This window comes from Heloderma suspectum, chromosome 16 (assembly GCF_057233095.1).
Source record: "Heloderma suspectum isolate Gila_16-S chromosome 16, 16-S_ref, whole genome shotgun sequence".
Lineage (NCBI taxonomy): Eukaryota > Metazoa > Chordata > Lepidosauria > Squamata > Helodermatidae > Heloderma > Heloderma suspectum.
This window is the reverse complement of record NC_139473.1, coordinates 18,084,574-18,097,989: the sequence shown is the minus strand read 5'-3', so window position 1 is coordinate 18,097,989 and position 13,416 is coordinate 18,084,574. Positions and strand designations below refer to the sequence as shown.

General features: G+C 48.7%; 1 protein-coding gene across 1 annotated transcript in view; it reads left to right on the top strand.

Annotated features, from left to right (window-relative positions):
* The window catches only part of CAMKK1 (calcium/calmodulin dependent protein kinase kinase 1), a 152,560-nt gene that overhangs the window by 58,709 nt on the left and 80,435 nt on the right, over nt 1-13,416 (top strand). Inside the window, exon 2 of the mRNA XM_084822965.1 lies at nt 3,251-3,809. Coding sequence (XP_084679091.1) covers nt 3,354-3,809 — 456 coding nt within the window. The 5' untranslated portion in view covers nt 3,251-3,353. The remainder of the gene's footprint in view (nt 1-3,250; nt 3,810-13,416) is intronic.

Below are 13,416 nucleotides of genomic sequence, written 5' to 3'. Positions count from 1 at the left end.
GATGGGCAAGGATCAAGTAAGCAGGTGGTCGGCCTTACAGATGAAAGCACCTTGTCCACTTCATCAGGAGGAAGAAGCTGGAACCGATCCCACAAAACCGGTTTGCCACAGGCCGCCTCTTGCTCACTAACTGTATCCACAGTGTGCAGAGTAACACACCTAATCTGATCAATTTTATCTGCAAAGTGCCTTGCCAAAGCCTCACAGGAGGCCTTAGAATGCTCCAGTGGTTCTGGAGCCACAGGACCGACCAGGCTCCGGACCACTTGGAACAGCCTCCTGGGGCAGCACTCTGCAGACCATTTTAATGGGTCCTCCACCCCTGCAGAGGGGTTATGGAACCGAGAAGTCTAACATCACCAGATAGTGATCTGACCATGACAAGGGGGGGGGGTGGATATACCCCCGACTTCCAGATCACTCCCCGCTTCTCCAGAAACAAACACAAGGTCTAGCGCATGACCGGCTACATGGGTGGGCCCAGTAGGAATAGGGTGCAGCTCCCAGGAAGCCATGGTCTCCATAAAGTCCTGAGGTGCCCCCGTGAGGACAGCCTCTGAATGTACATTGAAGTCCCCCAATACCAATAAGTTAGGGGACTGCACACGCACACCAGAGACCACCTCAAGCACCTCGGCCAGGGAGTCAGTCGTGCAGCGTGGTGGACGTTACACGAGCAGAATCCCCAGACTGCCCTTCGGGCCCAACCTCCAGTACATGCACTCAACAACCTTGGTCTCCCGGAGAGGGGGTCTGGTGAAGACCAAGGACTCTCGGTAGATAACAGCCACTCCCCCTCCCCGATCCCCAGCCCTCGGCTGCTGTGCATACGAAAATCCGGCTGGACACATGGCTGCAAGGGTTGGAGCAGCAGCCTCGGCCAGCCAGGTCTCCGTAATACATGCCAGGTCTGCACCCTCATCCAGGATCATGTCATGGATGAGGGAGGTTTTCTGGGTAACAGACCTGGCATTGCAGAGCAGCAAACGAAGGCCAGAAGATGGGGTCACGCCTCCCCCAGCCATCCTTTGGCTCTGGACAGGCCCGGAGCAGGGGACAGATACTACACATCTCTCCCTTGTGCCCCTTCCCTGGCATGGCCTGCCCCTAGCGCTCCGCCAGCGCCTGCCGCCCAGCCGCGGTATGTTCTGGCCCCCAACACTCCCCCCCACTGCCTCCATCAGGTGGACACATGCCCCCTCGCTCCCGCCTATCAGGCAGGCTACCCACCCCTAAAAACACAACAGAATCCCCCCCAACAAAATAAAACAAACAAACAAAACAATTAAAATCCCCTTAAAAATGCCAGGCAGGAGTCCACAGGGAAGGCCTGGTGGTGGTGGCAGCGGCGGCAGCAGCAGGCCCAGTGGCGGCAGCAGCAGGCCCAGCGGCGGCAAGCACGCCTCTTCCCCGGTGGTGGTGGTGGTGGTGGTGGTGGTGGCGGCTTCTCCTGCAGGCCCTGGCTCTCCTAGGCCACCTCAGCCAGCCAGCTTATGTAGCCCCTCCAGGGAGGGGCAGGTGGAGCAGCACAGCTGGCTCGGTACCTGGGGGCCTGGTCCTGCAGGGACTGGCGGTCTGCCAGGCAGAAGTCCACAAGGAAGGCCTGGTGGTGGTGGCAGCGGCGGCGGCAGCAGCAGGCCCAGCGGCGGCAAGCACGCCTCTTCCCCGGTGGTGGTGGTGGTGGTGGTGGCTTCTCCTGCAGGCCCTGGCTCTAAATAAATACATACGTACATACATACATATTTGTCTCTTTGGCCAAAGATATACATGAAAAACGTAACAGTCCTAAAATGTGTCATCATTATTTCAGCCATAGACCTTGGCATCTGTAGTGCATGAAGTGGCTGTGCAACGCCCGGTGCTTTAGTGTTCATGTGTATGTGGTGACATATGCATGCGCACTAGAGACAAAATGCATCCACTCCCCACTCTGTGATTTAACTTCTAGAGAGGAAGCTGAACCCTGAACATAATAACAGCCCTGCTGGATCAGACCAAGGGTCCATCTAGTCCAGCATTCTGCTCACACAGTGGCCAACCAGCTTCCCACAGGAAACACGAGCAGGACACGAGTGCAACAGCGCCCTCCTGCCCATGTTCCCCAGCCACTGGTGTACATAGGCACATTGCCTCTGATACTGAGGTAGCATGTAGCCATCAAGATTAGTAGCCATTGATTTTGGAACCAATATAGGCAATAATAATAATGATCATGACAAAACCCACTTTTAAAATGTAGGTTTATTGTTATTTCATTTTATTGTGATCAGACAACATCGTGCATAATGATTAACTTCATAACATAATGAATCATCGACTTCAACAGCAATTATATAATCCAGGTTTACAAACCACAACTCCAAAGTACAACAGATATTCTTAAAATCAAAAGCTCTATTGCTGCTGAGCCAGAAGACTTATATTTGTTCCAGAATTGAATAAATAAAACCCAGTTCTGTTGAAATGTCTCCGTTGTGTTATTCCTTCCCTCCCATAAATGTTTTTAAGCTGTGATGTTACTCATTTTCTTACTATTCCATTTTTTTCATCTTCACTCAGTGAGAGGTTCAAGAGAAGGGCAGATTTCAAACCTTTTGCCCAAAGTATGCATGCCTTCATCAGCAACCATTACAATATGTTCTTTTCTTACATGTCTATTGATCGCCTTTAACAAAACGACTTGAGGGGTCAGTGGTATAGCATAACCTATCATCTCCCAAATTCCCTGTACAATACAAATGTACAAGGCCAATGGAATGTCACCAGGTAGTGGTATGTAAGCAAGGCCTTCTCACTGGTGGCACCCACCCTTTGGAACACTCTCCCATGTGTGGCTCGAGAGGTAGAAACAGTGGCAAATTTTAAACACCGCTTGAAAACACACCTGTGTATTTACGGGCTTTCTCTGACCTGTGAGAGACTCTGTAACTCCCCTGTTTTATTGTTATTGCATTATAATGTTTTCAGTTATTATTTTTGTCTTGTTTTTGTCTTGCTACATTGTACTTTAATGTGAACCACTTAGGGATGTTAATATATTAAGCAGCAAAAAAGTATTATAAAAAAATAAAAGCTGACCAATTTTAAAAAAATAACATCCCACAAAGACAGGGACGGTGATGAAGGAAAGAGGATTGTTTTTGCTAAATCTGGAGCGTATGTAAATGGTACACATGGAATAAACTGTGTTGGCTTTGAGAAGTCATGGCTATGACTTTGCGTAATTCTTCGTTGTTGCAATTCTTCCCAGAAATCCACGTGGGAAAAGTCTTCACCCCAGATGCATCCCACGAGTCGTGCAATCGTGGCAGCCTCGGCCCTCATCTAAGAGCGTGACGTGCTAGGAGTTAAGTATGGGAGATTCTCCAGCTGAGACCGCAGGCGGAGTCACAGATGTGCATTGCAAAGATACTCAGACAGAGCTCGCTGAGAGGGTCGCTGCTATCCATGTCATGGTCAGTCCCGATGTGGCTAACCAGAATGGCCAGGAACCGGCAGAAGAGAATGAGGCTGTGTTCTCGAACAGTGCTGCTACTAAGAGCCAAAAGAACAGGGTCGATATGGATTTGGGCACCTCCGAAGAACTAGACGGAGCTCATGAGCTGCAGGCGCCAAAGAGACCTCCCACAAGGCCCATCCTTTCCGGCAGGAAATTCTCTCTGCAAGAAAAGCCCACTGGAAACTACTTGGCTTCTGCCGACCCCCCGGGTTTCGGTCCTTATGCCACGGGGCCCTCCACACACATCTCGCCACGTATCGTGAGGAGGCCGACGATCGAGTCCCATCGTGTCTCCATCTCAGATGCTGCAGTAGGTTTGCTGTCCATTTTGACTGATGGCATGTGGTTTATTTATTTAATTACTTATCCGCTGCATACCCCACCTTTCCACCAAGAAAATGGTGCTCAAGTAGGGAGGTCCCTCGCTGGGGAATCTGGTGCGTGGCTCAGTTGGCATCCATGATTTCCTTTTCTCCGAACTCCAGGAACTTTTTCTGCACATTTTCCGGGGGGAAGGTTCTGCAATTTGTGCAAATGATGGGTGAATCTGTACAAATTCTGCAAATTCGGCTGTAATTTGTGCAAATTCGGCTGTAACTTGCGCAAGTTGCTCAGAAATTTGTGCAGATTGCAGAACCCCCCCCAAAAATCCACGAACTGGCCTGACTCACAGCAGACCAATTTGGGCGCTGCAGCAGGAACTGGAACGAAGTCAGGGTGGGGGGGCATGAACCTAGGAAAACACATTGAACTTCATCCCCCAGATGGATTTCTGCTCAAGGCAGTGAACAGTCATAGCGACCACAGCTGGGTGGCTCTAAAGTCAGCTCGCCCTTTAAGGCTGTGTCAGCTCCAGGGTCCCACTGGGTAAAGCTGAGGCTCAGTCTTCTTTGCACTCACTAGTGGGGCGGAGGTAAGGATCAGGGTGTAGCTCTCGGCCCTGGCCCCCTATCCAAGGCCCCAGAGTGTTTAGGGCACTCACAAGGTAAGCCTCTGCTACACACCTGCCCATTGCTGGTCTTGGGTAAATATTGGTGCTTTGGCCCAGACCGCGCCCGCCCCCCGGTAGATCCCAGAGTGAAGCCAGTGAAGTCCAGGGGGGAGTCTGTCCTGCCAGTGGATTAGGAGCCACTCCTGCCAGATCCATTTCCCTTCTCTGCCATTCTCCCTGTCTTCCCGCCTCTCCCTCTTCCCTACTGACCTCTGGCATTCTTTCCCTTTTCACCCCCCCTGCTGGTTCCCATCCTGGTCTCCTCCAGAGCGCATTCCTTCCTTCTAGGTCAGGGGGCTGTCAACCTTTTGGGGCCTGTGGGCACGTTTGGCAGTTCTAAAAACTGTCCTGGGGACCGCCACAAAATGGCCTCCATGGGAGGCGTGGCTAGTCTCAAAGGACAAGTTACCTCCCCCAAAGTCTAAGTTCGAATCTGAGGTGGGAGGAGTAGAGCACCTTGACAGATGCCAAGAAAGGTGTCTAGGGGTGCACCAGTGCCCGTGGGCGCCATATTGCTTACCCCTGTTCTAGGTTCTCTTCCCACCTCTTCCTGCTTTCATAGCGCTCTTTTCCCAGCACACTCTCCCCCTTCCTCCCACCTTCCTTTTTACAGCTAAGTCCCTGATGGCTTTCACCTAGGCTGGTGGCCACCCAGCCTTTTTCCAGCTCAGATCCAGTCACGTGGGTCCTAGTGGGGATGGCGGGGCAAGCAGGGCCCCCCAGTCATTCTGCCTGTGGTCACCGATGCCTTCCATTGACCTCCTGCGATCCTTGTCAGGAGGCTCACCAGACCTGTCAGGGAGAGGACAAGTGCCCTGAGGCCTGGATGGACTCCACCCACCTAGGCTGGCTACTGGATCCTCCAGGGCAGGACGAGGTACAAGAGGACTTCCGGTTTCAGCTGAGCCTTGCTCGAGCACAAAGATCTTCCAGAGTTGGGGTGTGTTCCTATATCCGTTGGTACCGATTTCTGGCTTGCTCCCCAACCCCGTTTTGTCCTTTAGTGAGGGAGAGGGCCTTCTCAGTGGTGACTTATTGTGGAATAATCTCCCTGACAAGGCCCTCCTGGCACCAACATGGTCATCTCTTTGGCACCAGTTAAACCTGCCCTCTTCTCGCAGGCATTGGGCAGCGTAGAATGAGTCCCTTGACTATCTCTGGCTGATTGTTTTAGATACATGTTGTTGTGGTATGTGTTATTTGGTCTATGTTATTACGTGAATGGTTTTATATGTTACGTAATGGTTTTTAATTGATGGTTTTAATTTCTGTGAAAAATGGTTAATTAATTTAAAATGGGTTTTTTTATGGTTTTTAATTTCTGTGAACTGCCCATAGAGCTTCAGCCATGGGGCGGTACAGCAATATAATACATGAAATGGTGCTGTCTTCCTCCTTGCTCTGACTCCTGGCTTCTGGTTCCTGGTTCCTGGTTCCTGCTTCCTGCCACCCACAGACCAGCCCTGAATTTAGCCACTGTAGCTCAGTGGCAGTGTGCATGCTTAGCATGCAAAAGATCCACCCAGACTTTGCCCAGCAACAGACCAGAAACAACCCCCGTGCCGGGCTCCCCCCTGCCCTACCTAGATAGCAAGGGCTCGTCTTCCCCCTGCACCTTTTTTGATTGTAAAAGGTTGCCAATCAGCCGGCGTGGGGTGCATCAGCTTTGGCGTGGGCCCTTGGAGAGTTGTATCTGCGGCGGCAGCTTGCGCGTGATTATTTTATCCACTGACGTGGGTGACAATTCCCAGGGCGCTTGCACACCAGAGGAGAAAGCACACCGATTGCAATTTTAATGCGGGCGAAAGGGTGGGTGGTTGCAAAGCTGTTGGCAGCTGTTCTCAGGGGAAAGAATCTGTCCTTTTCGAGATAAGACTATCTGCCAACATCCTACTGCCCCCATACAAATCTGTGGTGCGGCCACACTTGGAATACTGCGTACGGTTCTGGTCACCACACCTAAAAAAAGATATTGTAGTAGCGCTGGAAAAAATGCAGAAAATGGCAGCCGAATGATCCAGGGGCTGGAGCATGTCCCACTATGAGATTGTCGGGATTGTTCAGCTTGGAAAAAAGGAAGGCCGGGGAAACATAAGAGAGGTCTGCAAAATTACGCACGGTGTGGAGAATGTGGATGGGGAGGCATTTCTCTCCCTCTCTCACAATTTGTTGTTCAGTCGTTCAGTCGTGTCTGACTCTTCGTGACCCCATGGACCATAGCACGCCAGGCCTTCCTGTCCTGCGCTGTCTCCCGGAGTGTGCTCAGGTTCATATTCATTGCATCGGTGATGCTATCTAGCCATCTCATCCTCTGCCGTCCCCTTCTCCTTTTGCCTTCAGTCTTTCCCAGCATCAGGGTCTTTTCCAGAGAGTTTTCTCTTCGCATTAGGTGGCCAAAATATTTGAGCTTCAGCTTCAGTATCTGTCCTTCCAATGAGCAGTCAGGGTTGATTTCACAATACCAGAACCCAATGGGGTCCTCCCATGAAGCTGATGGGTGGGAGATTCAGGAGAGACCAAAGGAAGGACGTCTTCACACAGCAGATAGTTAAACCATGAAACTCGCTATGACAGGATGTAGCAATGGCCACCAGTGTGGATGGCTTTCCAAGGTTGTTGCACAAATTCCTGGAGGAGAAGGCTACCAATGGCTACTAGTCCTGATGGTTATGTGGTACCTCTAGTACCAGAGACAGTGAGCCTATGTACACCAGTTGCTGGGGAAGATGGGCGGGAGGGTGCTGTTGCACTCATGACTTGCTTGTGGGTTTCCTGTTGAACAGCTGGTCGGCCACTGTGTGAACAGAATGCTGGACTAGATGGACCCTTGGTCTGATCCCGCAGGGCTCTTCTTAGGTTCTTCTACTCTTATGACTAAGAAGTCTTCTTTGCACTGTGTGCAGAACATCCACAAAAATGCTCACAGGGCCATAAAGACTAGCTGATGTGTTGTGGCCTGAACTTCCATGGAGTCGAATTTCTCTGCCAGATGCATGAAGTGCTACACAGATGGCAGCTATATTTATACATAAAACCATTATTTATATACACAGCAGGGCCAAAAGGGCCACAAAATGCAACTGATGGATAGTAGGTCCGCTCCAGCCTTCCCCAACCTGACTTCCTCCAGATGTTTCGGACTACAACTCCTGTCACCATTGGCCATGCTGGCTGGGGCTGGTGGGAGGTATAGTCCCAAACACCTGGAGGGTACCAGGTTGGGGAAAGTTGGAGCAGACAATGCAGTGCTGGAGGGACGAATTATCTTATCTGGTAGAGGGGAGCTTCCCAAGTTGCCAGACTTGACTCCCAAATAAGACTGAATGGGATAAAATCAAATTTGGTCGGAGTCCTATTGAGATAGACGGTCACCTCCACCTTCCTCTGTAGTCGGAGGCATCCGCCTATCCAATGCAGGACGGCTGAAGCATGGAGGAGAGGATTCCCTCGGTGCTCCAGCTACCCTGCAGTTCGCCGAAATCGTCTAAGTGCGGCTTTGGGGAGGGGGCAGGAACGGGGCTGGAGGCCACATAGGAAGCTGCCTAAAACAGCTTCCACGGTCTCCTCCCCACCCTGCGAACGCCCCCTTTTCGCCCTGTCCATGCTCTGTGTAACAAGCACGGACAGGCACAGGGGGGCAGCTGCCATGGTTCAATCCGCCCTGGCTATGAGGGGGAGGAGGTGGGGAGCACGGTTTCCCAGCTGCAAGCTTGTAGCGCTGTCTATGAGCTCGGAGCTGGAAAACTGAAAAATCCTATCTCCCCCAGACTCTGTCTAGGGGACATAGGATTGCTCTCTTTGTGGATCAAATTCTAGTTCAGTAGTTTTATACAGGAGGCTCCTTTTGTGCCTTCTGCTGAAGTATGGTAACGTAGAGCAGGGGTGAGCAGAAGATAGATCTGGATCTACTACTGGTAAATCGCTAGGTGATTTGAAGTAGATCAGCAAGAATTTCTGACTCCTAATTGTTCAGCTGTACCAGCAACAAAGGGCTTCTCTACACCTGGCTTTTATCCTGCGATCGAGATTGGCTAGTCACAGAGGTTTGTGAGTCCTTTCCATGATGTCGTCAACCTCCAAGGTCGCTCCTGTGCTTTGTGACCATTTCCGCCGCTTTATTTGTAACGGGGAAAATGCACTATTTTAAAATGGCGGTTAGAATCGCTCCGTGTAATTACGGAGTTGCACTATAACCGCAGCTATGCTACCGCACCATCTGGTGTCTGTATAGGGAAACATATAGAACTTGCAGAGAAAGGAAATCCCCAGGAAAAGGGGGGGAAGCGCATGCAATGGGCTGATCTTAATCCTGCAAAGAATCCGGAAGCAGATGCCCCAGTAAAGTTGCAGGATAAAATGCCTGGTGTAGAGAAGCCCAAAATGATAATACCACCACCCCAAATTATACTGCTAGAATGAAGGAAACTTGTGCTGGATTTTTGTCTGGAAGCATGGTGAGCTGGATTCAGAACTGTCCTCCGAATCCTTTAATTCAGAATGCACGAATTCTTCACCAGGCTCCAGTTGATGGATCTTGGGGTTCTAATAAAACCCCTGAAGTAGATCCTGCAAGCCTGAGGTCAACCCACCTCTGACTCAGGGGTCCACAGCAGAGTGGCCTCAGAGATTGATTGATTGATTGATTGATTGATTTCATTTCTATACCGCCCAATAGCCGAAGCTCTCTGGGCGGTTCACAAAAATTAAAACCAAACAACACACAATAAAACAATTTAAAATATATAGAACATTAAAACCACAATATAACCACAATAAAACCTAGCAGCAGTGCAGGAGTTTAAAATACAGATTTAAAACAGCAAAGCTAAAAATTTAGAAAGCTAAAATGCTAAAATGCCTGGGAAAATAAAAAGGTCTTCACCTGGCGCTGAAAGGAATACAATGTAGGCGCCAGGCGAACCTCACTAGGGAGCTCATTCCAGAGCCGGGGTGCCACAGCAGAAAAAGCCCTCCTCCTAGTAGCCACCCGCCTCACTTCCTTTGGCAGGGGATCACGGAGAAGGGCCGCTGACGATGATCTTAAGGTCCGGGCAGGCACATATGGGAGGAGGCGATCCTTCAGGTAACCTGGCCCCAAGCCGTTAAGGGCTTTGAATGTTAACACCAGCTGTTAACTTGTTTGAATATTTTCAAACAAAGGTTGTCACAGAGAAGAAGGCCAGGATCTCTTCTTAATCATCCCAGAGTGCAGGACATGGAATAATGGGCTCAAGTTACAGGAAGCCAGATTCCGGCTGAACATCAGGAAAAACTTCCTGACTGTAAGAGCAATATGACAATGGAACCAATTACCTGGGGAGGTGGTGGGCTCTCCCACACTGGAGGCGTTCAAGACGAGGCTGGACAGGGATGCTCTGCCTTGGATTCCTGCATTGAGCAGGAGGTTGGACTTGATGGTCTTGTAGACCCCTTCCATCCCTACTATTCTATTACTCTACCTAGGGAGGCAATGGGCTCTCCCACACTGGAGGCCTTCAAGACGAGGCTGGACAGCCATTTGTCAGGGATGCTCTGACTTGGATTCCTGCATTGAGCAGGGGGTTGGACTCAATGGCCTTGTAGGCCCCTTCCAACCCTACTATTCTATGATTCTATGAATGTTAACACCAGAGATGGAGATGTTCTCCTGCAGATTTCTAACACTGGCATTTAACAAAATGTTTATATAGCTTTTTATTACATAAGCGAGTTTGTGTACATTTTTTCTTGGCATCATGTACGCAGATCACAGGATTTAGGTCACTTCAGTGCAGGATTTCGAAGGCATGTTTTGGTTTTTGGTGCATAGCACAGCATACTCCGTCATGGATTGTAACATTTCCAGAGTGATTCTGCGCATGCCTTCTCCGAAGCAAAACCCATTGACTTCAATAGCCTGCAGTCCTATGCAAATGTACTTGGGGTTAAGTTTCATTAAACTCCGCTGGACTTACAACGGAGCAGACATGTATAGGATTTGGCTGTTAGTCTATTAATTGGTTACATGAATCAATTAAAAACTATTTTGTTGGACTAAGGAGTGCCCCTAATTACTTAGCACATTTTTAAAAAATTGTCATTACTTTTATTCTTTTTATTAATTACTACATTTATATCCTGCCTTTTTTCCCTCTAAGGAACCCAAGGCAGCTTACATGATCCTCCTCCTCGCCTTTTATCCCCACAGCAACCCTGTGAGGTAGGTTAGGCTGAGAGTCCGTGACTGGTCCAAAGTCACCCAATGAGCTCCGTGGTGGAGTGGGGACTAGAACCTGGATCCAGTCCAACACTCTAACCACTACACTACACTGGCTTATAAGCACTTCTAGAAACTGCAGGTGGCAAGTGCCATCTTAGACGAGGCATTCCCCCCTAATCTCACACACAGGTAGGAATGCCTCTTCTCTCTTGTGTAGGAGGGAATGCCTCTTGTAAAAAGAGGAAATGCTACTTCTAAAAGTGCATAATCATCACAGCAGGCCCCCTTGTAGAAAAGCCATTGGGGCTGTTTGCACACAATAGCGGCATTCAGTGGCAAATTGTGGCTTAATTAACCCATGATTTGTTGGGGATGCGTGGAGCGTGTTAGTCACTTTCGGGTTGCAAAACACCCCGTTCATAGGTAGTTAGTGTGATGTCCGAACCCAGACACTTCGGGTGATTTGTGGGTTAAACCACCCAAAGTTAACTTAAGAGCAAATCATAGATTAACTTTGAGTTGTTTAGCTCACGAACAACCCAAAGTGTCTGGGTTCAGACGTCATACTAACAGCCTACAGATGATGCCATCATAGGTTGTTGTTTAAAAGTGGAAGTTGCAGGCACGCCGGAGGCAGCCCACCCACTCCCTCCACTTGCGCACAACAGCCCATGGGTTGTTTAAACCATGGGTTGTGATTACATGTGAACCAGGTCATTTCCTTTTCTTTTAAGGCAGGGCATGGTTTATTTTTAATTAAAAACATAGCACATATAGGGACTTTATGGATAAATCATTCCCTCTCTTTACAATGTTTGGGACAAGTTTTAAAAAAAAATTCAGAAGAAGCCCTAAAGGGAGGGGAAAAAACCAACCCAGGGAGGACTGGGCATGCTCAGTGAATGGAATGGAGTTGCTCATTCTCTCTGCATCAGAAGTTCTCTCTGCATCAGAAGGATAAGTTTCCCACTGCCTCTCCCCTTGCGATTGACTTTCTTGTTTAGAAGTCTTTGGCAGGCAGGTTCTGCAGGGTGGGAGATCACACACACACACCCTCCCCAGACATATTTCTTACTGGTCCCCCTCAGTGACATGTGAATGCTTTAGAGTGCCTTTGAAAGCGACACCTCTCCCCTGGCGTCATCCATCACCATCCAGCCCAGAAACAGGGCATCCATCATGTCGTGGCTGCAAATCATTACGCAAGTTAAGTTGCCATCTTGCAAAAATGAAGACTGAGTGGCTCGATGCCGCGCCACGCTGGCGTACACCCAGGCAGCCTCTGTCAGCCAGGAGCCTAAACATATGTCTGGGGGGTGGGGTGGGGGGCAGATGATCTCCCGTAACCCAGCATGCAACGGGAACCAAGAGGCTGCGTTTGTGTCTGCAGAAATGGGCGGACTTCGATGCCTCCATGTCTCCAGTCGGCAGTGCATTGGGACGGGGGATATTTTCAACAGCTAGAGGGCTAAAAGGCCTTATTAACTTAGGGTTGCTAGATCTCAAGGCTTGACCTGATGTTTCAGAGTCTGAAGCCTTCTCTTCCTCCTTTGAAGGCTCCAGGAGACAGAGCACTGAAGTCTCAGGGGGAGTTCAAGGTATTTTCTGTTTGGCTTGAGAGATTCTGATACTGCTTCTGCCAGGCTCCCATGTTAAGGTTTTTTCCCTTGGAGTTGGGCCTGGTGGAATCTCGGGATGTGAGAATTAGTCGATTTCAGTTTCTCGTTTCTCCAAACTTCAGTTCCGTTCAAGTCGAATGTTGCTAATTTTACAAGCCTTAAGCTCAGTTTGTCCTGAACGCTGAGCATTGTTAATAAAAGGTTGGCCTGTACACATTTTTGTGCACATTTCTCATAGTGGATGCATTTTTGTATGGAAAGTTTGCTTTATATATATGCATTTTTGGAAGCAATTTGCCTACCATAATGCATTTTTAACCTTGTTTTCACTAAATACACATTCTGTGTGCCCTTTCCCTAATATACACATTTTCTTGTACTGATGGTTTGATTGGAGATCATTGCTACGTTCAGAGAAGCACATATTTGGAGTGATAATTGTGTTTCTTTTTTTCACAAATTTTTATTGAATTTCAATAATAACCAAACCAAACCAAAATAGAAACTAAAATAAAACAAATTCTATCAGGATTACATCTTCTTACCATGCAGTTATATCTTTACGGGTGTACAGAGGTCACAGGTAATTCTTATCAGTGCTACTAGATATTTGATCAGACAGACTCAGGATCATTCTTCATCTGTTCTCTTCCTTATAAAAGCCATAGGGTTTTATAGTGGGAGGGAATCAAATATTGATGTTCAGTCCTGTTCGTATATGCGATAAAGTCAAACCATATCGCATGGAATGAATCGTGTTTGCTTTGACCCCTGGCCACCTTCAACTTTGCGATATTTTTTCCATTATGGCAATTTGCCAGAACATGGCATACCAATAATCTAATCTCTGGAGGTGAATCCCTTCCAAAACCTAGCTATCGTGGATCTGGCAGCTACAAGGAAATGAGTAGTCAGCTCCTTACTGTTTAAATCACTGGCCTCCCCTATAAACATATATAACTGTGTTTCATTTCACGTATTGATTTAAAAGTGCGAAATTCGGTAAGTTTGCATGAAAATGCGAACCAAAGAAATATCTTCCCCATTCCCACTTGGAACATCACTTTTAAAGACAAAGCCATGACTTGAAACATCTCTGGTATTCTAG